Genomic DNA, 26,520 nt, shown 5'->3' on the forward strand with positions numbered 1-26,520 from the left:
CGTTAAAGTTTGTCATAAATGCATGAAAATCCGTAAAGTACTTACATAAATAGAACGCTGCTGCGCGGCGTATCAAACTTACAAATATCTATAAATGTACTTCATTCTTGTACTTCATACTTTACATATTTATATTATGTTTTACATCATGAAAAATTTTATAATATATGCCGTATGCAATAGGAAAAAAAAAAGGAAAGGAAGTAAATGAATTTTCGATAATTTTGGACGTTTGCATAGATACCAAAATTAAACATTTAAGTTAGCAATAAGAATCAAGATTTTTTAAAATATTATTTTTATCATTGTAAGTGAAAATGCAACGTTTATAGTACTTTTCGACACAAAGTTAATACTATATATATATATATATAATATTAGTAATTATATAATATAGTTATATATATAATTATATATATATAATTATAGTAATATATATATGTTATTATGATCTTATTATGTACTATAAGTGCAAAATATACCATAACTACATGTACTACAGTATATTGTTATGATAGAGATCGAGAATTGATTAATCTATTATGTATACAGTGCTCGATAAATCCGTCGATAAATTGATAAGATCGATCGAATAAAGAATATATTCGTGAGAATTATACAGCGATACAGTGTTCATCGTAATTTGCTATATATTTTCGAAAATTATATTGTTATATTTTTTATGTATACATAAATTATATCTAACTGTAAATAAAAGTCTTTACTTTTATACCTTAATGGAAATAATTCATAGTACTTACCAGTTCACGTGTATTAGATGGCAGTTCTATTCGTTTAAAACAATGGCAGTTATCTTCGTACGCCATGAAACTGTAAATGAAATTCTACTAATGGAAATAATTTATTTTAATAATTCACAGTACGTAATAGTTTACACATGTCAAGTGGAAGTTTTATTCTTCTAGGACAGTGATACGTATCGTAGAAAAATAGTTTCATAAAGGGTATTTATTTAAAGGAATCCTATATTCGTTTTGATTGATCACATTTTGCTTCAGTATAATTAATACAAAATAACAGTGCCTAACACACTCACGCGCAATAAAGTTCAAACTTGTACTAAATACAAACAATCAAGGTAAGTCATACAATAGATCATCGGGTAGACCGCGCGAATTTTTAAATCCCTCGAATATTATATACGTATTATGATACAAATATAAAAATGTTTTAATGTTTATATGTTAGACAAAAATCTGTTACAGAGTGTACTGTACGTTACGCAATTTGTTTTAATCGAAATTTAAAGTAACTTTGTATGTAGAGACAATGAATATACGTTTACGATTGTTCAAGGTAACTTTTATTTTTTAAATTCATTATTCCGAATTTATCAGCTGTTATAAGTACTGCAGTAAATACCGTGTGGACGTTAGTTGGTTGAAAAATTACGCGGTGGACACATATTAAAGTAACAAAAAAATGGAAGTGAAATTCATGTACACTAAACAAAATCCGCAAGAAACTGCAAATCCAATTAGTCGATTACTTTTTGGGTATAATTTTTATAATATCATTTTATACGTTTTAAAAATAATTGTATATTATTTACGATGCTTGTTATAATATTTTAGATGGATGAAGGAGATATTCATGAGTGGTACTAAAAGGGATCTCACGTTATCAGATCTATATCAGCCCTTAAAATCAGATACATCCAAAACAGTCACGGATCAATTACAAGAGTGAGCAACGCAATAAATTCTTTAAAGTCGCAATTAGCAATTTAGAATCTATTGTCACTATGAGTTTCGAATGTCAAAGTTCTACGTTGTTTGTTACTTATTTATCATTTATTTAGTAATTATATCTAGCCTTGCTCTTTCGGGTTTGAATTTACACATTTTACGTTTGTAGAACGTTTATTAGTTTTATTAGAAAATGTTAACATTCAGAATAATATGAGCAAGTGGTAATGATTGATATTTTTAATTTTATCTAAATTCCATTTTTACTATAAAAATAAAAAGAATGTTATTTGTTTTCTCCATTTGTTGTATATAGATCCTGGAACCAGGAACTTGAAAAATGGGAACAAAAGGAAAAAGAAACGCATCATTACAAGCAATTAAGCAAAGGCAACGACTCTCCTCGTTTAGAAAGAGCTTTGATTCGTACATTTTGGAAAGAATATATCTGCATTGGCCTGCTATTCTCACTTCAATTCACAATTCTAGTTATATTGAGCCCAATTATAGTGTCGTGGATTATCACCTACTTCAGAATCAGTGATGACACCAAACCCATCACAAAAAATGAAGTTTTAGCTTATGTTGGTTATCTAATAATGTGCTTAGTAATTTCAGTGTTTATTTTGCATCATGCTACTCTACTATCACGAAAGATAGGCATGAAGATGAGGATCGCTTGTTGCTCGTTAATTTATAGAAAAGTAAGAATTTCAATTTTCCTGATTTTATTAATTTATTAATTTTGGAAGTTTGTATAATTACACTTTGAAAAGGTATAATAGAGCAAAAGTAATTATTCAAATAATAAAATATTTGTTAAAAAATATCATAGGAGTTTTTTAGGTATGAATGATGCATCGATAATTAACATTTTATCGTCAATATATCTTTCAAGGTATATTGATAACGTAGTTAACATAAATTAACTTACGCTGAATACTATTATTGTAGCTGCTATCGCCGTCATACAGTCTTCGCTAAATTAAAGATATCCTTGAGCTTTCAAAATTTTGTTCTCTTGATATGTATATTTGTGGTATATGTTCCTGTTGTAGATACTAAGGCTTAGTAAAAATTCCTTGTCTCAAATCAGTTCTGGTCAGGTGGTAAATCTCCTCAGCAACGATGTCAGTCGTTTCGACGAATTAACTTATTATTTAAACTTCCTCTGGATAACACCCATTCAAGTAATTTTAATTACAAGAGAGATATTTCTTCAGATTTTTATATTTATTTCTAACTTATCCTCCTGTAATTAATTTCTAGCTTACCGTCGTGACCGTGATAATGTGGCACAAAATAGGAGTTCCAAGCATAATTGGTGTCGGAGCTCTTTTGCTAATGACTGTTCCCACTCATTTTATATTCCTTACAATGACCCGACGATTTAGGAAAGTTGCCGCTTTCTTCATGGATAAAAGAATGCAGCATATGAATGAACTTATAAGTGGTGTTCAGGTAACCAAAGGATAAATGTAGAAAGTTTCGATGTTTGAAGAATTTTTCAATGAAATATTGTATAAATTATTCAAATGAAAAATGTTTGATTGCTGTACTTTTGTGTCACTCTATAGAATCGTATAATTTACGCATGTCTATATTAAAACGCGTCATAAAAAATTCGATATCTGTCCAGGTAATCAAAATGTACGCCTGGGAAAAGCCATTTGAGAAGATCGTTAAAGCTGCACGTTCCATTGAAATCAAGAAAATAGGAAATACTTCATACGTTCGTGCAGTATATCTGGCCCTTATGGTTTTTACGAATCGTATAATTCTGTTCCTAACTCTCCTATCGTATGTTCTACTGGGATACAATCTACGGCCAGAAATAACGTTCATGTTGTCTAGCTACTTCGAGATCCTTCAGCTCACAACCACGCTATTCTTTCCTCAGGCTCTTCTAATGGCTGGAGAAACATTGGTGTCCATTAAAAGACTAGAAGTTGTTCGAAATATAACTACAATACAATTATTTTAATACGATCATTTATCTTTTACTAAAAACAGATTATCCCTCTTTTTCTAGCAATTTTTATTATTAGAAGAACGATCAAATGAAGGAAGGATGCTCGGCCAAACTCATGCAAGCGGAGTCTTAAAGTTTAAGAGAAGAAAGGCAAAGGAAGAAAATGTAGAATCTATTAGAATAATGAATGGAAACCAAAATTCGAATTTAAACAATGTCGATGAACAAGTACAAGTTTCGATAGTATTGGAACGAGTATCGGCGAACTGGGTGCTCAAGCAACTGCCGCCCACTTTGTGTAACATTTCTATGAAGATTGAAAATGGGGAATTGTGTGCTTTGGTGGGCCCAGTAGGCTCAGGAAAATCTTCGATCTTACAGCTTCTATTAAAGGAACTTCCTTTGGGAGCTGGAAGGATAAAACTATATGGTAAACCATTTCAGGATGTTGAATACGATAAAGAAGGGTACGCGTCAAATATTCCCAATTTGAGGATTTCTTACGCCAGTCAGGAAGCTTGGCTTTTCTCTGGATCTGTTAGGGACAATATTCTCTTTGGACAACCTTATGACAAGGACAGATACATGGCTGTAAGTTCTACTGATATACTTTTTGTATTAAAAGTTGTAATAGATTCGTTAAAAAGCTAATAATAGAGCTTATTCCAGAAGACAGAAATTGATTATTTAGTTTACAAGATCATTTAAAATGGACTATTGAAAAGCTACATATTTCATTTTCAAGTCTACCTAAAAATTCCACAAAAAATTTTATTTTAATACTTTTTAGATTTTCTAATTGTATTAAATGTAATTAAGTGATGTTCCGAGTTAATTATATAAAGAATCGATACGTTTTAGGTAACGAGAGCTTGTGCTCTGACAAAAGATTTTCAGCAGCTCCCTTATGGTGACATGAGCAATGTAGGAGAAAGCGGGTCCTCTTTATCCGGGGGACAAAAGGCGCGAATAAATCTGGCACGAGCCGTTTACAGAAAAGCGGATATCTATTTATTAGACGATCCTTTGAGCGCAGTGGATTCACGCGTGGCTAAACATCTCTTCCACAGGTGTATCAAAAACTACCTTCATGGGACGACCAGAATTTTGGTCACCCATCAATTGCAATTTATCAAACAGGCTGACATCATTGCAGTATTGGATCGCGTAAATATTTTTATTAAACAAAAATGACTTTAATATAATTTATTCATAAAGAATAGTTTTAAAATTGTGACATAACCTTTCTACAAATTGAAAAAAGAATTGTTTCTAATCATCTTCCGTATTTTTCAAGGGTTGCATAAGCATGTATGGAACGTATGCAGAATTATCCAAATTTAACGAAGACTTTGTAAATATGATGAATCGCATTAAAACATCAACGGAAGCTAGAAAAGAGAGCGAAGTTGTAGAAGCTTCTGAAAACTCCTTTGCGGAGAAGAGACCCAGTAGAAATGGTGTCCGTAGATTGTCTTCCGTGGTATCCACTAACAGTAGCGTGGTAATTATAACATATATTTTGTAACGTTAAGAAATTAGTATCTGATATAATCATTTTTAGGTTTCCTACGACTATGAAGACAAAATATCAGCGCCAGATAATGACGAAGCTATAGCAACAGGTCGTGTCTCCAACAAAGTTTACAAGAAATACTTTCAATATGGTGGCTCCATGTATGCACTACTCACTTTATTATTTACCATAATTATATCCCAAGTAGCAACTAGTGGAAACGATTATTGGGTTTCCTATTGGACGAACCTTGAAATCATAAGAAATTCCTTAAATGGAAGCCAACCATTTAAACCTCAATATTCGGGTTACTTAATGAATAACACGGTACTGTCGCATGTGTTCACTTTGGACAAATATGGTCTCTTAACTACATCTAACGCCATATATGTGTATACCTTTTGCATCATAGCTTGCATTGTGACAGTATTCGCTAGGAATATATCGTTCATGAAGATTTGCATGAACGCTAGTAAAAATCTTCACGACATGATGTTCTCTAATATATTGCAAGCGACGATGACCTTTTTCCATCGTAACGCTTCTGGTAGATATCGCTTTAAAATTTTCATTTATGTGAAAAAGTCAATGTAAATTAAATGATGCGAATTTGTTTCTACAGGAAGGATTTTAAATAGATTTTCCAAGGATATGGGTTCCATGGATGAAATATTGCCGAAGGTGATGTTAGAGACCATCCAAGTATTTCTTGTGATACTCGGCATTAATGTCATGGTGGTAGCCATGAATTATTGGATGCTCATTCCACTAACGGTATTTCTTATTCTATTTTATTTTACAAGGAATACGTATCTAAGAACCGCTCAAAGTATCAAGCGTCTTGAGGGTATAGGCAAGTATTTCACAATTAGATTGCCAATATTTATGCATTCTTATGAAATATCAAGGTGTAAAAACCCAAATTAATTATTATAATATTTAATGGATGAAACAGGATTCTGTTTAGAAAAGTCTATTTATAATTAATTGTTATAATTATAATTAATTAATAAGAAAAATTCATTATAAAGAGCTACATAATTCTAATAAATCTGCAGCAAAGAGTCCAATATTCTCCCATGTAAACGCTACATTAAGTGGATTGACCACTATCAGAAGTAGCGGCTCGAATATCGTGGAGTTAGTGCAAAAACAGTTCGACGATTTACAAGATGTGCATACAGGCGCATGGTGCATGACCATAAGCGTCCCTGAAACTTTTGGACTATATCTAGATTTTGTCGCGATAATGTTCGTTGCGTGTGTCTGCTTGTCTTTTATCCTAGTGGATACAGGTAATATAAAAGAAAGGAAATTAGAATTTTATTTTTGTAAATTTTCACTTAAAATGTGTTTGATATTTCTGACCATAGGTAACGTCCTTGGTGGTAACGTCGGTTTAGCTATATCGCAGTCGTTAATTATAGTTGGCACTTTGCAACACGGGATGAGACAAAGTGGCGAAATGATAGCTCACATAACATCTGTAGAGAGGATCCTACAATATATTAATTTGCCTAAGGAAGGTCCATGGACCAGCGACAATCCACCACCAGCAGATTGGCCAAAACATGGACAATTGGCTCTGAAGAATGTTAGCATGAAATATGACCAAGATGAAACTCCTGTATTAAAGGTGATGAGACAAGAACAAATATCATGCAAGAATTATTAGACGAATATTATTTTAATGGAATTATGAAATTCTAATTATTTATCCTTAACTTCTTTTATTTTCATAGAACTTAAATTTGACGATAGAAGCGGGATGGAAAGTTGGTGTCGTAGGTAGAACTGGCGCAGGAAAATCGTCTTTAATATCAGCTTTTTTCCGGCTATTTGCCGAAGGATTGCAAGGAGAGATTAAAATTGATGGAAGAGATAGTAGTACATTAGGTTTGCATGAGTTACGTTCGCGAATATCGATTATTCCTCAACACCCATTTTTGTTCTCCGAATCATTGCGTTACAATCTGGACCCATCCCATATTTATAATGACGTGCTACTATGGGATAGTCTTCGACAGGTCGAATTGAACAATCTTGTACTGGATCAAAGGGTAATGAATGGCGGAAGTAATTTGAGTATTGGACAGAGACAGTTGATATGCTTGGCTAGAGCAGTTTTAAGAAACAACCGAATATTGGTCTTGGATGAGGCTACAGCTAATATCGATACGCAGTAATTTTAATATCTTGTATAACTTTCACGTTCACTAGAAATTTTAATTTCTTATATATCTAACTATAATTTCTTTTAAGCACGGATGAACTAATTCAAAAAACCATAAGAACGAGATTTGCTGACTGTACTGTCATTACAATTGCTCATCGTCTGCACACTATTATTGATAGTGACAGAATTATAGTAATGGACAACGGTTATATAGCGGTACGATTCATTTTAAGATGAACTGGAAATATGAACACGTATAGGTGCCATCGAGATCGTATCATTGACATACTAATTTACTTGAGAATAATAGAGATTCATCGAGATCGTATCATTGACATACTAGTTTACTTGAGAATAATAGAGATTCATTGAGATCCAATAATTTACATTCTAGAGCAAAAAGACTATACGTGGTAGCTATATTGGTAACTATAAATACTGAACATAATTCGGTAACATAAATTTGTTTTGTTTTTACACATATGTGTTCATACTTGAGTTCAATAATTTAAATTGGTTGAGAGAAATAAGAACAGGGCTTTGTATTACAACTTTATATATATATGTAGATATATATATATATACATATTTATGGATTAACATTATAATATATGTTATATCTATTAAAACAGGAATTCGGTTGCCCTCATGAATTATTGCGAGACAAGCCCGAAGGAATTTTCTCGAATATGGTAAACAACACAGGAGTAACTATGGCACAATCTCTTCGGGAGCAAGCACACCTGGCTTATTTAAAGAACACTAGAGAAATAAGTCTGGAAGACGATACGACAAATATAATCGCGCAAAGCTCTCTTTAAAAAGTCTCAAAATTTAAAAATCTAGTAATGTAAGGAATACATATAGTGCAATGATTAGGGTAGATAATTAAGGACTATTTGAAATTTCTCGTATTTATTTAAAATTGAAAGTATCGATACAAACGTGTGCTCAAGGAAAATCAATAATTCTTTCTTCTCTTCGCACTTATATTCTTCGCCTCTGCATTTCACCACAATCACTTCGTCATTAGAATAACAGTTTATGAACTGTAATTGCATCATCGACATAATGACATAGAGTTTCAAGAAAACGAATTGGAGAAACATGATTACGTAAATTTGAATTAATAAAGATCAAAATACATTTCTGCAAAGAATAGAACTTTTGTCGTTTTACAATCCCCTTACTGTATCTCTTTCTGATTCTATTTTTTTTTTCTTGAGGCAGTGATAGAACTAAACGTAGAAGATTGTACATGTTTTCCCCTGGAAGGGTTTGTAAATAAATTAATGAAAAGAATAGAGGAGAATATTTTTAGAATATGTTAACTCGTATGGTTTGGCAGCTAGTTCTACGATTAAAGTGTAGTGGAATAATCGGTAATGTTACTCTTTACTCTTAGATGAGATTATGCGCGACCTCGTGTCATTCTTATGTTGTAAAAGGCAATATGTTCTGTACTCTATTCTTTAAGAGTAAATCCCTTAATAATAGATCAATTTTTGTTTATTCTACAAATTTTAAACGAACGGGTACACGATCTGGGTATAAGTCTTAAATATATATATAATATATATGTATATATATATATAATATTTGGATTCTTTTTCCTCTTAAGTAAATTCGTTACTAAAGTAGAGCCTAGTATAAGTATACTCTTTTTTCTCTTTTACTCTTCATAAAATGTATTTCTCTCAAAACTCTAAGTCGTGTATTTGGATTAGAATAGTTTAAAGGAGACGACACGCGGTATCGAATTCTCCCGTAAAAGTTTTCTTGTTTCTAATACTCGCTACTTATATTGAGCTACATGGTCTGCGTAAATTAATATCACTCGGATATCTGATTACATAAAAACAACACAGCCTATATAAAACGAAACTACGTCAAATTATTTATATGGAATGATAAAACGATAAACACACATCCATTAAAATAACAATACATAGTGCTTCTAGTTAAGATATAAAATTCTGAATAATTAATTTTCTAATGATTGAAGAACAAAATATTAAAAATCTAAAACCCTTTATCTTCTTTTGTTTTTTTTTTATATACATGTCATTATGCTCTTTCTATAGAAAGCAAATGAATAAAATTATTGTATAACGCGACGTATAGTATCATATTTAGATATCACAATTAGAAATCTTTTAAGCAGACCATGGTATGTACATTCAGTTCTCATATATTATTACATACATGGAAGTGCATCTTTTTTCATATCGAATCCATTTCACAATTCCGAAATTCGTTGCGAATTTTCGAAAATGTTGTCATTACTCTTTTCTTTAAATGTATAGGAAAAATGGTTTATAATCACGATTGTTGTAAAACATCTTGTAAGAATTTTAGAAAAAAGAAAAAAGATAAATTTTGCAAAGAATTCACGTATAGTGTGATACAGATCCCAGGTATTAGATATTCCACTTCTAATTTGTATGTACGTCCTCTAAAGGCTAGATACATAATACATTAACTGTTAACTTTCGAATAGCACTTATCATTACATCTTTTGCTTTTTTCTTTTTTCCTTTTTTTTTTTTATTTATTTAATCACCGCATCTCGCAATTTTACTTTCAGTCCTTATAGTGATGCTTAATTTATATCCTCTTACTTGATATATTCATGTACCATAACCTATTATCATAGTTACTTTGAATTAAAAACTATGTTTGATTTATTCCTCTGAATCGTAATTCGTGCATCTAAGATTAAGTTTTTCGCTTTAAAATATTCAATTGATTAAATCGTTCGTGTACGAATCATCTAATTATAAATAACCGGATAGGCGATTATCTCCTTCTCTTTTATTCAAATAATACGTATTAGTTGTTCAGTTGTAACAGCAATTATATTTTAATAACAACATTTTAACATTATCGAGTGCTTTATAATCGTAAATTATATCAGTATCTTCCAACACTTTGTGTCACAGCTATGTTTAACTTTATTTTGTAAGTGCATCTATAAACTGTAGTACTAAATATTGTATAACAGCGATTTTTATGAATGATCCTTCTTTTTTTTATCATTTTTAGAATATTTTCAGAAATATCCTCTAATTCCTTCTATTTTACTATACTTTATTTAGTTCGATTGGTTTTCATCTGGTTAATAAGAATATATTTCACTAACTTGTATATATTGTTGCAAACTAGTTAGTTAACTTTTAAAGAAACGTAAATTGTAAATGAATAAATACATAAATATGCAATAAGAGATACAATTTCTAAGATATTGTGTACGATCATAAATAAATTCTATTTATCGAAATTTCAAATTAAAATAGAAAATTAATTAATTAATATAAAGAAATGAAGAAAACACTGTTATATAATATTGTACCATAAATTTCAACTAATTTTTTTTCGTTTCCTTCTTTTTTCTCACAATCTCTTGTGCGCTGGAACTTGACCTACAATTGTTCCCTTATAAATATAGTACTTTTGTAGTATTTTTTTTCTATTTAGCAAATGAAAAATAATAGATATCAATATCATCAATGTCGACAATTTTTGTTTAGCAAATTCAATAAGCTTTCGAGTTAAATAACTATTTTTACTTTTTACAGAACTCTCTCTTTATTTCCAATGTAACTTATTCAAAATATATAATTAAATATCTGAGCAAAAGTCATAAAAATATGTTTAAAAATCTCAGGAGAAATATAGATACTGAACACGTTAAAATTAACTTTTTGGCATCGTCGATAGATGTAACTATGATTATGTAATCAATGTCGATCTTTCCATTTTTATTTAAATTTAACTTTGTTTCCCCTACATTAAAATATAAAAAAGTTATCCTCTTCTGCGTTTGAAATACTTCGTCTATTTTTTTTTCTTTTCTATTGCTGCTAAAAATGTTATATCAGCTAATCGAAATTAAAATATCTTTTTCTTTTTGGCAGTTACAATATTCTTTGAGCAATATGTGTGATATTTTTTAAATTATAGATTTATTCCTGTATATTATATTAATTGCATTTACTATCTCTCTGGTTTATAAAACATCGTGTCAATGAATGAAGTTACAGTGTCATAACGTAACTTAGCCGTACACTTTTGGTATACAATTTTACATTATACCTTCAGAAGTATTCTAGTTTTTCTAAAGCAGTTTCTATAACGATGCGTATTACCATTCACTTCTCACTATCATACACTCATTATGCATGAATGAGAACACTGATACTGCTGTCACTCTAACTGTCCGTACAACAAAGTGATAAGCTACGTTATTCAAACTTGAAATAGTTTTCCAAAGAAAGAGAAAGCATCGTTTTTGCGTCCCATCCCTATTGCACTGTTTAATCGTGATAACACGTTACAGTTATATGTAGTATCTAAAAAAATAGGAACATGTAAACGAACAAATATATTATAACAATTACAATTAAGCAACAGCTGCAAGTTTAAAATATATAATGAATTAAACGTAACAAAAAAATAGATAAATGCTATTTTAGAAAGAAAGATACTTCGACATTTGGTTTACGATGCCTGGGGATAGTGTTAAGTTAGTGGACGGTAAAGCACAGAGAAATATTGCTAAACGGTTGTTTCCCGGTCTACATGGATATATTCCACGAAACCGGGCTGCTGTTGTCAGGATGCTGCTCCCAGTAGCGTCTCCTCTGTCGGCGCTCGCCTCGGTCTATTGCTTTTTTTTGTACCCTTATAGTGAAGTCTTTTCGTACGCGCTTTTGACCTGGAATAAAAATAAAAAATTAATAATTATATAGGCTCTCTCCTTTCTCTCTTTCTCTCTCTCACACTCTCGTGCTTTGTGATAATACCTGCTAATCAGTACCACAAAGAAGCACGCAAAGGCAGCGATAATTCCAGCGACACCGGCTAATACCAGCCACATTTCCGAAGGTAATAATCCAAGTAATTTCGCCCCGTTACCACAATTCGCTTCATCGTGTCCGGACGGACAATGAGCTCTCCCATCACACCAAAGACTCGCGGCAATGCAAGCGCTTAATTCGGGACACTTATGGGGACAGTCTCCGTTAGCCAATGTCTCATTCTCTATTCCTCTTTCGGGTAAACGTAGCTGTCTACGTAATGCAGCTCTGCTCTTCGAAATTTCTAACCACGAGGCTGCAGCCTGACCAGATTCTCTTGCAACAAAGTCCAGCAAAAGCGCAGGAGGTCGTGGTGGACCTGGCCATTTACCCTCGCCGGTGCCTCCTAGCCACTCTTCGGAGAAGACGTGAACGGTGAACTCTCTTGCACCTGGTTCAGCGGGACACACTACTTTTAGAAGTTTTGGCGGCCAACCGGAGTAAAGGAGGATTCTGTTGGTGGTTGGACATTTGCTTTGTTCGTTCATTTCTGATATCGGCGATGGTTCTAGGGGGAGGAACCAGCCCCAAGTTAAAACGAAAAGGGACCTGTTTTCGCGTGCCTCCACTAACCATGGAAGTCCTTCACAATAAATATCTGGTCTCGATAATGGTGGAGCCACGAATCGTAATTCACCACCTGCAAAAAAGAGAAATTGTTAATATACTTGAAGAATCTGTGACTGTGATGACAAACCAGTACAAAACTGTATAAGGTTTTAGAATTATAACTTTTTATTTTATGAAACAAATTGTGTAATTAAAATTGTGTTTACTAAATGTCTTCATAATGAATTTACAATAATAAAAATAGAATTCACATTAACGATAAAATAAAATCTTTAAATTACTTATAGAGATAGATATAATATACAATTTTGTACATGTTTTCTATACAATGACAAATTGAGTAGTGAAATAACAACCTTCTCCGCGTACTCTTTGCTTTCTGGGACACTCGGGTGCACGAACAAGTTCGAAGCTAGCATAAAAAAAAAGAGTTTCAAAGTCTTCGTGCGGAGCTTGTTGTTCGATTAAAAACGTAATCTCTAAAGCTCTGCTCGAAGAGATGTGCGTCAATGGAAGATGCGACGTGTTATCACATAAACAAGCTCTCGGAAGCTTTACATCCCGCCAGGGCGCTTCGTATAAAACTAAACGAGCTTCTCTGGAACCCACTTCTTGAACACAACGTGGTCGGCCAGTATGAGGGTCTGGCTCGCTCGTGCAAATGGTAGACTCGCCTAGACTGACGTTGTGCAACGTCAATCGCACCCTCTCGTCCGCACCAGCCTCTATACGATATCTACAGTCTAATTTTGGGGATCCACCTCTTCCAAAAAGACGAACATCACGAGGTGATGTTACCTCGCCGCTTCGAACTTTGCGCCATACTCTGCTGCAAACTCCGTCTCCCCAGGGTTCGCCAACTTGAGTGGTCGAAATAAATTCATATTGTGCCTGTGCGAATAAATAGGATGATACACAAAATGATAGAATATGTCCTAATAATTTCTCGATAAAGATAACAGCGAATTGAGGTCAATAACGATGATATTATTAGCTTACATTAAAGTTAACCGTATGAAGTGCAGTACCCAACAACGTTTCCATACGTAACGTTAAAGATGGTGCGACTGTGATGTAACTTTCATCCTCTGTACAGGGCCTCGTGCTTCTAGTAACATTCCTCAGAGCCGCGTGTGCACACAGCTTAGGTGTGTCGTCACAAAGCGTGGCCATTGGAAGTCCAGTGGACGGTGTACCATCCCAAAATATCAGCTTTATCGCGCAAGGTACATCCGACTGAGAACTGGCGTTGTTCTCGACACTACCCGTTAAGTCCCGTTGCGAGTACGAGGAAAAGTAAATCCACACTCTGTCCCCAGCGGATCCTTTGATATTCCAAGTACAGCTGGAATTTGGTGGCAGTGCGTGAAGCGGCGCTCTCAGTATGCCGCTCCTTTTGTTAGTACCATTTACAAAAAAATGGCAACCTTGAGGGCCCTTGGCGTAGTCGAGGCCATCAGAGTCGACGTAAACTACTTGAATCTCGAGTTCGAGCCTCAAAGCAGAGGCACCAAGGGGGATGGCTATCGGGGAACTTCGGAACTCCACTTGCATAGTTGGACCTCTGGCAGTGATCCTGGGTAAAGGTCCCCCGCAATAAACCAATAAAATCGAATCTTCTGGTCTAACCCCGTCTCGAAAGATAAGATGGTCTTTCTCTGGGCGGCAATCTTGCCATACACTTAAAGTACTATTGGCTGTGGTAATCCCGACTGGACCAGTCGGCGTAGATTTCACCGAAATCATAGCATGCTTACAGGTGGGCACCTCCTTCTGTCTTATAGTTATCAAGCAGCTGGCATTTCTCGGATATTCCCCGGGATAGTTGGGACTCTGTAGTCTACATTGCTTCAAATGACATTCATAAAAGTTTCTAGAACAGTAAGTACCCGGCACGGGGGAGCCCCTTTCGATCGGAAGCTCAGGCTTTCCTAGTCTAGCCACGGCTTCGTTGCGCGCCACAAATCTGTACCTTAAACGAAATTCAAAAGGTACGCTGGAAGGAGCGTGAAACAATCGTATAGACGCCGTGACTGTACTCGTCTCGCTGTAGTAAGAAGCTTTCCCTTCTCCAACTCCACACCACGAGCCGCCCGTAAAGTGTCTACCTAATTCTGCTAATTGTAACGATCCTTCAGGACAGCTGGTAACGAAGCTATCAGTGTTTGGGTCTACTCTGCCCACGCTGAACGCATCCCACAAAAGTTGTACAAGTTCACCGTACCCCTGGCCAGCAGCGGTGAACGTTAAATGGCAAAGGAATGGCAGACGTTCCTCGCTAGGTCTCGGAAGGTCCAATTTGTATGTACGTCCTTCGCGTCCGTGATACGTACGATTACAGGGTGTACACATCGCTGGCTCGTCACTATTATCTCCGCAATCATCTCGTCCATTACAGTACGCGTCAATCGGTACACAATGCCCATCCCGGCAAGTTAACTCGGCCAGACCGCAATCGCCAGCTGCCACACGGTCTGTCCAACCGAATAAAAGTATGAACAGAACTAGAACAGTTACACGAAATCGTTTGTAACCACCTCCAGCATCAGCTATCTCCTGTGAACAAGCGTTGATAAAGTTTTTCGTTGTAAATAAAGTAAGATTATTTAGAAAATTCGTAGTGAATGTTAACAAAGATTTAACAACTATAATTAATAATTAAACTTCCTCCTATCTATGACTTTATGAGTTTTTTTCTTTAAAAATTGTTGTTCAAAAATTACCAATGTGTGAAATAGTGATGTAGTGATGAAATAATTGTTTGTTAATATCCTAATAGCATAGTTCAATAAATTACATAGGTATTCGTTTTACGGAAGTACTTCACAAATTTTATAATACGTTCAACCTACTTTTCCACATATTAACAATCAATTCTATCACTATAGAGCACTGTCACGTAAAAGGAGGGAAAGAACCATTTACCGAAGTAGGTGAACAAGTTAAATCAAATACTTGGACCGCACTGTATAAAGGCCAAAAGTGTACCAGCAAACAATGCATTTCAATCCAGGAGGTGGCACTTAATTACCTCTCTTATCTTTTATATATTTACACAAATACTTCGTACAAATAAAGATACTTGAAGCGTGAAATTTTGTCATCTTGATAGACTTCTCTTTACGATTGCTGTTTGTGATTTTAAACTGTCTTGTCAAACACTTGCTATGGATAGCTTTATATACGTGAAGGTAATGAAAAGCATACACATACATACACATTCTCTGTTGCTTACATTAAACGGCGAATTTTATCACGAATGACTTCGTTGAAACGAATCGGAACGAAATCTCTCTCGAGATAAAATCTAGCTTTTGATGTGCTTTTCACTTTCATACTTATCTGTATGCATTCTTGCGTGAAATCGTTTTTTATTTTTCACGATATAACTCAAGATACATTACCGGCCTTTTTGACACCAAACACATGTAGATCTATATTAACATATTTGTGGCTGGAAATTTTAAAATTCAATAATTTTTCTAGTTAATTTCAAATATGAATTAATAATAATAGTTAGACTGCAGATGTTTATGCATTCTAAAATAATTTAAAAATATAAAGATATATAGAATACACTTAATATGCAAAAATATAAAAGATATCCAAAATAAAGAGGTTAGTGCGGTATTTAATGGGTGGAGCAAATCTCTATTTCCTGAGTTACATTCATAAAAATATGAAATTCCATAAACATCCGCGTCTAATTGATTACCATAAAAAATTTCCCTTTCCTCGGAATCAACTAAGGTGAAAAAACCGAATAATACACCAGTGGTCATTAACATGTTTAGCACATCAGTAATGATAAATAAAACTATCAGAAAAATTAAAAAGTTAACAATACAAAAATTACGTATATGAGATGTAAGGATATAATAATCTTCATAGAAAAAACAATGAGAATGTTTATAGAGATCCAGAATGAGTGTGCCAACTTGTAAAACGATGCACGCAAAGGTTCTTGTTTAAAAAACATTTTTTGATTTATTAACGTGTGAATCCATTTACCATAATCATCTGTCAGTGAAACGAACATCACAACAGCAAGCCTGAATCGATGACACCGAATCAAAGTTCTACGCTCGAGGGATCATATGCCTGGAAAGTGGTTCAAGCACGTCGAAACCGTGACTCTTGACAATAATGACAGCCGACATAATTATAATAACGGATCACATTATTAATTAACATCACCCCTAAATTAATTTATGCTCACTAAATGTGCTATATAAAATAAAAAATTCAGTCACTAACACGAGAGATTCACTCTTTCGTTTTCTTTTCTTTTTTTTTAGAATGTACTACACACTTAGCAACAATGACAAAGATATCGTAAGTCACAACAGAGAATAAGAGCTCGAAAGAGGGTAACGTTTATACGAGGCAGAAAGTCCAGTGACCGAATGCAACTCTACACTGTTAAAAGGTTGATGCGCAACTGCACACTGCACAGTAAAGAGAAAAGCCCGGAGGGCAGCTTCGCTGCAGGGCATACCGGGGTAAGGGTGATGGAACGAAACGGGGCTGAGCTCAGGGGCCTGGCACCTCAATGCATCGATCGCCGTTTGGTCCTTTTCTCTCCGTTTCAACGCCCTAAACCACGCTACGTATCGCACTGACGTAGCTAACGATCACAATACCCGGCTGCACTAGGTCTCTCGTAGTCATTAACCACGCTTTTCTTTAAATCACCCAAAATGAAAATGAAATTTCAGTAAATATTAAAATATGAATAGCGTTTAAATATTTGGTTTCAGTATCCGATATATATATATATATATATATATACATAAATTATATTACTTTTCGTGTACACTACGCTTGTTATTTGAAAAGATATCCTCAGGGATACAAACATGTAAAATAATTGAGACAGCAGCTCCTCTCGGCTTTCTTATACAACAATTTACCGCTAATAATACTAGTTAATTGATGAAGACTTAAGATATAGACTTTTTATGGTTTTACAATTTTTAAATAAAATAATTTGTAATTTATAAAATTTCATTAATTTTGTTACCAAATTTAATGATGTTATTAATATTGGTATCTTGTGACTCATAAAATTGAACAAGAGGGCCCTAACCATGGTTCGGAATCAAATCTGGTCAGCTACCAAGGGAGAGTCTTGTCCATTACTAAAGATTTAGAGATATAATGTGTTACCTAATACTCTCTGAGATAATAAGGCTTTAAAGTCAATACAATGGAATGAAAATGTAGTTAGTGTATTTAGTAAATGAGTTACAAATTGAATTTAGTTATCTAAACGCGAATTCCTATTATACGAACAAAAAATCATACGTAGTAGAGATGTCCTTTGAGGAAAAGGACTATTTGAGATAAAAAATGATAAATACCAATACTTCGTCTTCTTTGTTTATTGATCCAATATGATACATTAAAATAATCATAATCTTTTGTCCTGCATATTTGCCTTTTTTTAAATAGGGCATCTAAACTTCATACCCCGTAACCTACTTGTAGTTGTCTGAAGGTTAAACGGGGGTAATAACGTTGCGTTATACCCTCAATACGCTTCGGCACGCGGATTAACTTCGCGCTTCAAAGCTCACGGAGAAAAATGCGAGCTACAACCCTGAGCGCTATTGGCGACGAATTGTAGGTCGAAAGGGATGCACACAGACAGAAGAAGCAATAGTGGAGCAGAGAAATGAGCTCGCGGAATGCTCGCAAAAAGGGTAATAATAATGCTTTGAAAACCTATACATGCTTGAAACACTCGACTTTTGTTCTATTTTTTGGGGAGAAATTTATTCAATACAACGTTGTCTCTTGTCTAGTTTATAAGTATATGCATTGTACAATGAACATATTTTTTAAAAAGATAAAAAATTGAAATATTTTTCTTTTCGTTTTTAAATAGAATATTACACTTTAATTTCGAGAAGCATACATCATATAATTCTTTTATTTGTCGAATTAGTCATTACTCAAATATCTGTTTTGACCATTATCTATTTTTAGTTGAAGAATTGTTGAGACAGTATGTTCAGTCTTATATGCATACTGTATTTATAATGCTAAAATAGGTCGACGAAGTGTTTTCTATTTTTTCTTCACTAGATATCAGAGCTCAGTTTTTTCATCATTAGAGCTCTTTTTTCTCGCTAAGCTGTAACAAGTATGAACTAAAAAAGTTATATTATGATGTTTCATCAATAATGCTAATTAATAATGTAAAAAATACTTAGGAGTAATGTTTTTTGAGACCATAAAATATTATTGACGAAAATCACATACACACTCGATGCATATAAACATCTAATCATAGAAATCGATTGGATATACAATAATTTTACCTCAATAAAAAACTAGTTTTCGTTACAGTGTTTTCTTAAGCAGGATGAAACGATAAACAAATAAAGTAAGAATTTACACAAATTAATTTAGAGACCTATTTGTCTATTAAAAATAAACTTCCTTTCTTTCAATTTAAACAATTTCCGTTTACGATCTTCTAGCATCACATTCAATGTGATTATATGATACATAAAACATTATTCATACTTATTACATAATACGCGTTGACGTCTTTATACATTTTCCTTTTAGTCTGCTTATTAAAAACAATATGTACGTAATGTTTTCTTTTTTACAAATAATTTAATCAGTGCGTATTCATTCATTATTATGAAAAATATGTTGAGTTCATAAAAACGGAATGCAAGTTCGTAATAATTCAATAATAAATTATATTCCAAAGCTTAGAAAGCATATCGCGTACGAATATCCTCAAGTTTTTTTGACACTTCGGAAGCTGTTCGTTCGAGATCGCCAGATATACTTTTCTGTTTTGTCGGTTCAATAGAATTGAATTGTTCGCAAAGATCTCCATCTATTACATTCTTTACAGGATAATAATACGATCTAAATGATAAATGATCTCTTCCACAAAGTGGTGGATGCTCCGAGCGCATATGCATTTCCAAATGTTGGAAAAAATCATGGTCCTCGTGACTCGTAAAGGGGACGAGGACGCCAACTGTTCCACTTAATGTCGTATACACCAAACTTTCAGAACCACCGGGAATAAGAGTTGCCTTTTGCAAAGACATAACAGTTTCACCAACATGAAAGCACGCAACTGTGTCTGCCTTCTGACTGGCTCCATTTAATAAACCCCTATCCCATAAGGCTTTGTTCCCAGTTGGATCTTCGTCCACATCGTCGTTAATTCCACTTGCTAAGCGTATCTGTTAAAAAATATGAAAAATTTACATACTTATCCGAACAATTTTATTAGTACCTAATTAATTACTGAAATATACAGTGTTACTTACAACAGCAATGTTTCCAAATTTGTCGGCAGTGGCAACGGTATCATAATCTAGAACGCACGTTGTCGTTATCCATCTCGGGTGCGTATCATCGGCGAAGACTATAAGCTGATTTTCTTGGCGTTTATATCTAACAGCATATACGGATTCCTGAACATCACTTACATAAATTCTTTGCCCAATTGCATTGATAGAGACAACAGCATTAGGAATATGTTTGTTTTCACATTTTCTCAACAATTTCTTCTTGCCCATATCATACAAACGCAACATTCTACCGACACCAACTAATACCCTTCCTTGGTACGGACATATGGCCAAAGGTACTTCATCCAAAGTGGTTTTATGCACTAATTCGAGATTGGTACATTCACTATTCACTCTACAAAAGAATATTTACTTTTGTACACGTTCTTTTTTTAACTACATACTTCATGTGGAATTTAAATTTCAGTACTGCAGGAATTTCATCAAATTATATTACAGTAATTGTGTGTATTTTCATCACAAAAATTGTTTAATACATCTTTTATCTTATTAAACGTATTAGAGCAAGTACTTACCTGTATGTATATAAAAAGCCACCACTGCTAACTCTTGGATTCAATTGGAACTCTTTCGCGATACCAACTATGAGAAACAGTTGATCTCCCTGATTAGAAAATTTCACAAGGCTCAAACTATAACATAATTCGTTAAAAAAAAAATGTAGTAATTTTCCTTATTCCCAAATGTTTGTTTAAGATATTGATATTTTCTATATTCTTACCATAAAGCAGCTAAATTTTGTTCGAGTCGATGTACTTCAAACGTTTGCCCTGTTGTGGGAGCTATTATTCTTATTAACGACGCCCATAAACCAGGTCCAGCTCTTGGTGCACCAAACACGGCTTCGTTGGGTTCCTCGGATAAGAAAGCTTCAGCCAATTCTCTCGCTACCACAGCCTCTTCTGCTCCTGCAGCTTCTTGCATTTCTTCTGCCATTTGTAACCTTCTCTGCTGTTTCGTCTCTTCAGTATACGCATTGTGTTCCGTTTCAATAATTATCAGATGTGCAGAGTCCGTGTGAATTGCGAATTTTCTCGGGGTATATTCCAAAGGAAAGCTAATTTGGTTAAACACCGCACCTAACTTTTCGAGAGCAAGGATTCTAAGCGTATTCGTCGAAATGGCCACAATTCCTTCCGGACACTGTTCAGAACTGAAGCCTGATGCAAATTCTAAACTTTCGTATGACAGTGGCGTTAAATGAAAACGATTTTGATAATAGTAACTCAACCATGATCTGCTACTCATTGCAAGCACAGCTTGATTTCCCTGCATTTTTATCCTAAACAGTTTAACAGGTCGAGAACCCAAATATCGAGTTCGTGTATCTGCGAGATCACCCGAAATGGGATCTAATACTGTTCTTAGCAAAACACCATTTTGTAAACCTGCGAGTATATATTTAACTAATTATAATAAAGTAAAAAACAATTTTGCAGCTATAATATTGCTGTTGTTTACCTATATTTAAATAGAGACTGGACTGTTGTGGTGATAAATCTTCAGAATTATTTGCATCTTTAGCACCCATTTCAACGATACATAAACTTTCCGCGGCCGCCGGTAAAGCTTGCATACTCCTGGGTGCTAAACAATCAGAAGGGTCCAGGGAAATAATCCTTACTGTATTATCTTGAAGACCGACAGCCAAGAACCATGACCTTTGTTCACCAACAGCTACGTTTCCGAGCGCCATACACATTACTTCCGATGGCATCTTTTTTCGTTCTGTATATTCATTCAATTGCCCCGTCTAGGAAGTACAAAATGACGAAAATTATTAAATATAAGTGGAATTTGGATTGAGAAGGATTCGTGATACACTGGATTTCAAAGTTGTCCACTTTTCATCTAGTTTAAATAATTAATATTTCACTAAATAAGATGAAGGAAGTGACATATTTTACGCATCTTTTACATCTCTAAAGATAATTAGTACCATAGAGAGAACAAATGATGCGATTAAAAGATAATAATACAATTTTAGCAGATATAAACGGAAAGCTAGTATACATACAGGGTCCATTTCGAAGTATACCAATTCTCCTCCCGTGAGTGCAATTACAACCTGACGTTGATTTACTGCACATTTCACTATAGTTTTTTTACCAGGAGCTTTCCATTCGTTCACACGTTTGTCTGCCCGAATATGACGTATCCCATCAGGATATACCTAAGCAAAATATGACAGTCATTGTAAAATACGAAAAATGGTAATTAGAGAAACAAATGTTTTAATAATGGTAATTATGTCGAGTTTCATTTACCAGACATGTTTAGAACAATTATCTAAGCACTCAACGATGCGGAAACTCTGTATAATATAGCACTATTTATTGCGACCGACTCGTGGTCAACCAGGAGTCGGAGATACCGTAGTGCATTAAAAACAAATTGTATAATTAAACAACGTACTTGTACTAGGGCATCTTCTCCCAAAGCAGAGCAACTCAGTGTTGGCGTAGTACCAAGAAATCCAGAATCAGTCACTTCTTCTACAGTTTCTCCAATACTAAGTACAAGAGTAGCATTGACGAAGGACACTATGATGTAAGCATCATACTCCTCTGTAATCAAAATTACAAAGCTCACTCTGAGTATCTCAGAAAAGTAAAGGTGTAAGAACGAAATTTGATAAAATAATAGAAATCGTTTCTTCGTAGACGGTCGAACACGCTGTTTTTTTTTTTCATCCTACACGCAAAGAGTAGACGGTTTTTTGGATGCAAATTCAATTTCTTTAATCTCCAGCGATTTTCACAGTCCTTACCTTTCTGTCACTTTCTGTGTTCTGTAGTTCAACCAATAGCATGCCAGTAGCCTGAAAGAGAGAACTGGTGTTTGATAAGAGTGTATCAAGCCACCAGATTCATTAGTATCATTTACAAAATCAACTTTTTTGTTCTCTTTTGCATTTTGTTTTTGTATTGAAAAATTGTAGAGTTAAACTAGAATAAGTAATAAAATAATTTCTCTTCTTTGGGAAGTAAATGGTTTAATGGGATTTATACAAATAATTATTACTTTCCTATTTTTTTTTAGTCATTCAAAAGAAATTGTTTTACATATAATAAAAATAATTACGAACAAAGTCTTATTCTAAATATCTCCACAATTTTTTAACATCATTTATTTTTTTAATTATTACGAATATCTCTTAATTATAAAAAATATTCAGAAAATTAATATTCTTATATATTTAAAGATATTCATTTCTCATTTAAGTAATATTCCAACTTATTGTAATTGAATTTAAATAAAAACTATTGCAAGAAATTGCTATATAGTATAATAGGATGATCAAACTAATTAATGTGTAAATAATATAATCACAATTGATAAAAAGGTGTGTATCATCGATGCAGAAAACAAAACGAAGCTGGTAAAATTTATTCTGCACTGTCGCTTAAGCATATAGTGGAGAAGGAAAGAAAAAAAGAGAGGACATGCAAACAACTACTGTCAAAGATATTTTTAAACTAACCATCGACTCTTCTTTTAACAGTCCACACAGCATTTGGATTACCAGGCAGTTCACTGACAGCCATTTCGGATACTTCCAAACCGTGCCGTAATACCCGTAACGTTGATCGTGGTCCTCTACCACAAGTTATATATAATTCAGGAGTATCCTCATTTGCTAAATCAGCTACCTATATAAAATAACAAATCATCTTATGAATGAGAATTTATCAAAAAGATATACAGTAAATTCCAGATAAGCAATAACCAAGTATCCTGGAATTACTGTACTTACATCTCTTTACATTTGTAATTCTTAGGTTCAACTTCAATTTGCAAAGACAAATTGAAGGCGACTAAGAATATTTTACTATTGCACCCCTCTACAGAAAAAGAACACATCAAGTATAACTTTCCTACTTTAAAGGTGCATTAAATTTTAGTTTTAAGTATATTAATAGTACTGATAAAAAATTACCTGACATGCCATTATCGGCGATAAGCTATCCATTTCATCGACTAGTACTAAATTTCTAAGTGGTCTTGGTGCAAAAAAGAACGTATCACCTTCTTCAAGAGGCATGGCAGAGCTAAACTCTGGTTCGTCGTCATCATCTCCTAAATGTGCAATTTGGTAAAGGTAACTAAAAAAAAATTGTTTAAAATGTAATTCAATTCAAAAATATAATTCTTTAAATATATGTAATACACTTACTGGTTACCAAATTCCGAGGCTACAAATAAGAAACCAGTTTTCAAAACGCACATGCTTGCTGCAACAGGTACAGTGTCAAAGTATTTTAATTTAATTTCAGTCACCATATCTTCGTCTGTCTCGAGTGTAATTTTAAAAATATCCCCTTGCTCGGTTTGAGCCAAAAAGAAGAACATGCTCTTTGTCTTGTGAGTGGCAGAACATACAAATATCATGCCTCTTTCGGGATCATCTAAATCATTACGTCTTCTCGGAATCGGACAACGAATATCGTGTTGATCTCCTAAATTTTTGTATGTTAAATAATTCTCAGAGCAAATAAGAACACCACTCGGCCCGTCATTCCCTCCAGGAACAGACACGAGGAAATTTGCGTGTTCTTCTAAAGGTTCACTATATTTGCGTACAACATGATTTAAACCCAAATCAAGTTCATACAAAGTCAATGTTTGTTGCGTCTTTACCGCTGCATCTCCCGTAGGGTCATTATCAGCTTCCTGGGTAACATAAACAAAATTGTCAATATTATGGAATACTGTATATTTTTCGCATATGTTGGAGTATTACCTCATAATCAATTTCTAGACAAGCAAACATAGGATTTTCAAAACCCACATCTACTCCCACAGTATGATAAACTAATGTGTTACTCTTATGTGCCTCCAAAGGTGAAGAAATTGTAAGACGAGCTTCTGGATCTCTATTTAAAATATAAACAAGCTTTTGTTTCTCAATTGCACCTAAAATAAATACATTTTCTTTTGAATTATGGATGAATTATATCACTAAGAACATTTTCATGACTAGAATGTACCATCATTAAGTGTGATTATAATCAAAGTTAATCAGTTGAAACACGGACATAACTAAATAATCAGTTGGTACAAAAAAATATCTAATTACATCTGCACAATTTATAGAATTATTTAACAATATATGCATTACCTATCATTACAGCTCTTCCTTTGGGATCTATAGCTAAATATTGTCCAGGTACAATGCGTCTACATCCACTTTTCCCAAATGTTTCCTGATGTACTTTCTCAAAAACATTTTTGGCAGGAATATATTCTAAAATTACAATGCGCCCAGAATCTGATCCAACAACAATATAGTCTTTTGTACCACCAGTTAATCTGAAGGCCATTAAAGATCTTATGATTCCAAAGACTTCTACAGTCAAAAGAGTATGAACTTTTCCTGTGTTTGGATCAGGTCTTAGTAGTTCCAATGACTTCCCACGTGAAACCAGAATTTCTTGCATTTTACTACCAGAAAAATTACCATGCACTGCATGGGTGATACCCGTGGCTCGTTGAAGAGTCAAGTTGTACAAATACATCTTTGTGACCTTTTCTTATTATTCAATCAACCACTAGGTAGGAAAATGTGACACTTTTCATTGAAATAAAAAACCTACATCCATGCTGTAATGAATATTATAGATAAAATTAAATTGTTGCAAATTAATATTTTTTTTATAAAAGAACGAAAAGCATTATCTAATGCATTTAAAAATAGAAAACTATTATAACATAGGAATACAAGAATAATATCACATAAGACAGTAAAAAGGAGTAAAAAATGGAAGCGTCCGTTCACGTTAACTTATAACGCGAACTTCGATCTTACTGAACAACAAGCATTTAGATACTTATCGAATAAATATAAATTTATTAATTAGATCAACAAAAATGTTAAAAAATATTAATAAAAGTCATCTGCTGCACGTGTAGAGTTAAAATTTAAGAATGGAAATAAAAAAGCTTCGTAGCATGTACGTAAATGATCTTTTAAACGTTAAATTAAATATAAAATAAAAAAATATAGTAATTCTTAAATATAGAATAAGGTTACGAAAATTATTTCACCTTGCAGCTGAAAATATTTTTCAACTTTAAATACGATGCTAGTAGATAATTCTGTTCTTCATAAATCAACAACCATACAAAGCAACCAACTTTGTCCCATTTCAGATTTACTTTGACCACACTCAATAACATAGGTAGAATGGAAACTAACATAATTCATAAAGAATTACAACGCTACCTATAGTTTTCCAATAGAATTAGAATTATTCCACAATATTGTTATATTTCAAGAACCATATTTATAATAATATCTTACAAACAATAAATGTGATTAATAAATATATCATTGAGAATATAATCTTTTAAATCTAGCTTCAA

The 26,520-nt window shown here is 33.6% G+C and overlaps 3 protein-coding genes across 5 annotated transcripts; 1 reads left to right on the forward strand and 2 right to left on the reverse strand.

Moving 5' to 3' along the window:
* Positions 1–1,443: 1,443 nt before the first annotated feature.
* On the forward strand, positions 1,444–8,537 carry LOC117212687 (multidrug resistance-associated protein 4-like). Its single transcript, XM_033457659.1, has 16 exons — positions 1,444–1,517; positions 1,596–1,706; positions 2,026–2,413; positions 2,768–2,899; positions 2,979–3,170; positions 3,349–3,657; positions 3,742–4,272; positions 4,543–4,848; positions 4,979–5,185; positions 5,246–5,744; positions 5,820–6,050; positions 6,256–6,492; positions 6,571–6,833; positions 6,940–7,379; positions 7,460–7,589; positions 8,006–8,537. Exons 1-16 carry the CDS (start codon positions 1,444–1,446, stop codon positions 8,192–8,194), a joined length of 4,239 nt encoding a protein of 1,412 aa, XP_033313550.1. The 3' UTR covers positions 8,195–8,537.
* Positions 8,538–10,960: 2,423 nt separating this feature from the next.
* Positions 10,961–17,103, reverse strand: LOC117212707. Of its 3 annotated transcripts, XR_004488514.1 has the most exons (6): positions 15,728–15,859; positions 13,802–15,358; positions 13,159–13,693; positions 12,179–12,872; positions 11,861–12,090; positions 10,961–11,725 (listed from the first exon to the last, which is right to left on the reverse strand). XR_004488514.1 is itself a non-coding variant. In XM_033457719.1 (5 exons), the coding sequence occupies exons 1-5, from the start codon at positions 16,820–16,822 to the stop codon at positions 11,988–11,990; spliced, it is 2,898 nt and encodes a 965-aa protein (XP_033313610.1). In that variant the 5' UTR covers positions 16,823–17,103; the 3' UTR covers positions 10,961–11,987. The 3 variants fall into 3 exon arrangements, 2 of the variants coding, with proteins under 2 accessions (XP_033313610.1, XP_033313599.1); XM_033457719.1 differs by lacking the exon at positions 15,728–15,859 and adding an exon at positions 16,814–17,103 and having other exon boundaries at positions 10,961–12,090; XM_033457708.1 differs by having other exon boundaries at positions 10,961–12,090.
* A 1,436-nt stretch (positions 17,104–18,539) lies between these two features.
* Positions 18,540–26,337, reverse strand: LOC117212701 (splicing factor 3B subunit 3). The gene is made up of 13 exons (XM_033457695.1): positions 26,203–26,337; positions 25,277–25,758; positions 24,899–25,071; positions 24,332–24,828; positions 24,095–24,260; positions 23,639–23,807; positions 22,570–22,721; positions 22,172–22,327; positions 21,616–21,907; positions 20,876–21,542; positions 20,670–20,786; positions 20,110–20,488; positions 18,540–20,022 (listed from the first exon to the last, which is right to left on the reverse strand). The coding sequence occupies exons 2-13, from the start codon at positions 25,671–25,673 to the stop codon at positions 19,534–19,536; spliced, it is 3,654 nt and encodes a 1,217-aa protein (XP_033313586.1). The 5' UTR covers positions 25,674–25,758; positions 26,203–26,337; the 3' UTR covers positions 18,540–19,533.
* Between the last annotated feature and the right edge of the window lie 183 nt (positions 26,338–26,520).

This window comes from Bombus bifarius, unplaced genomic scaffold (genome assembly GCF_011952205.1).
Source record: "Bombus bifarius isolate JDL3187 unplaced genomic scaffold, Bbif_JDL3187 scf7180000007970, whole genome shotgun sequence".
NCBI classification, from domain to species: Eukaryota; Metazoa; Arthropoda; class Insecta; order Hymenoptera; family Apidae; genus Bombus; species Bombus bifarius.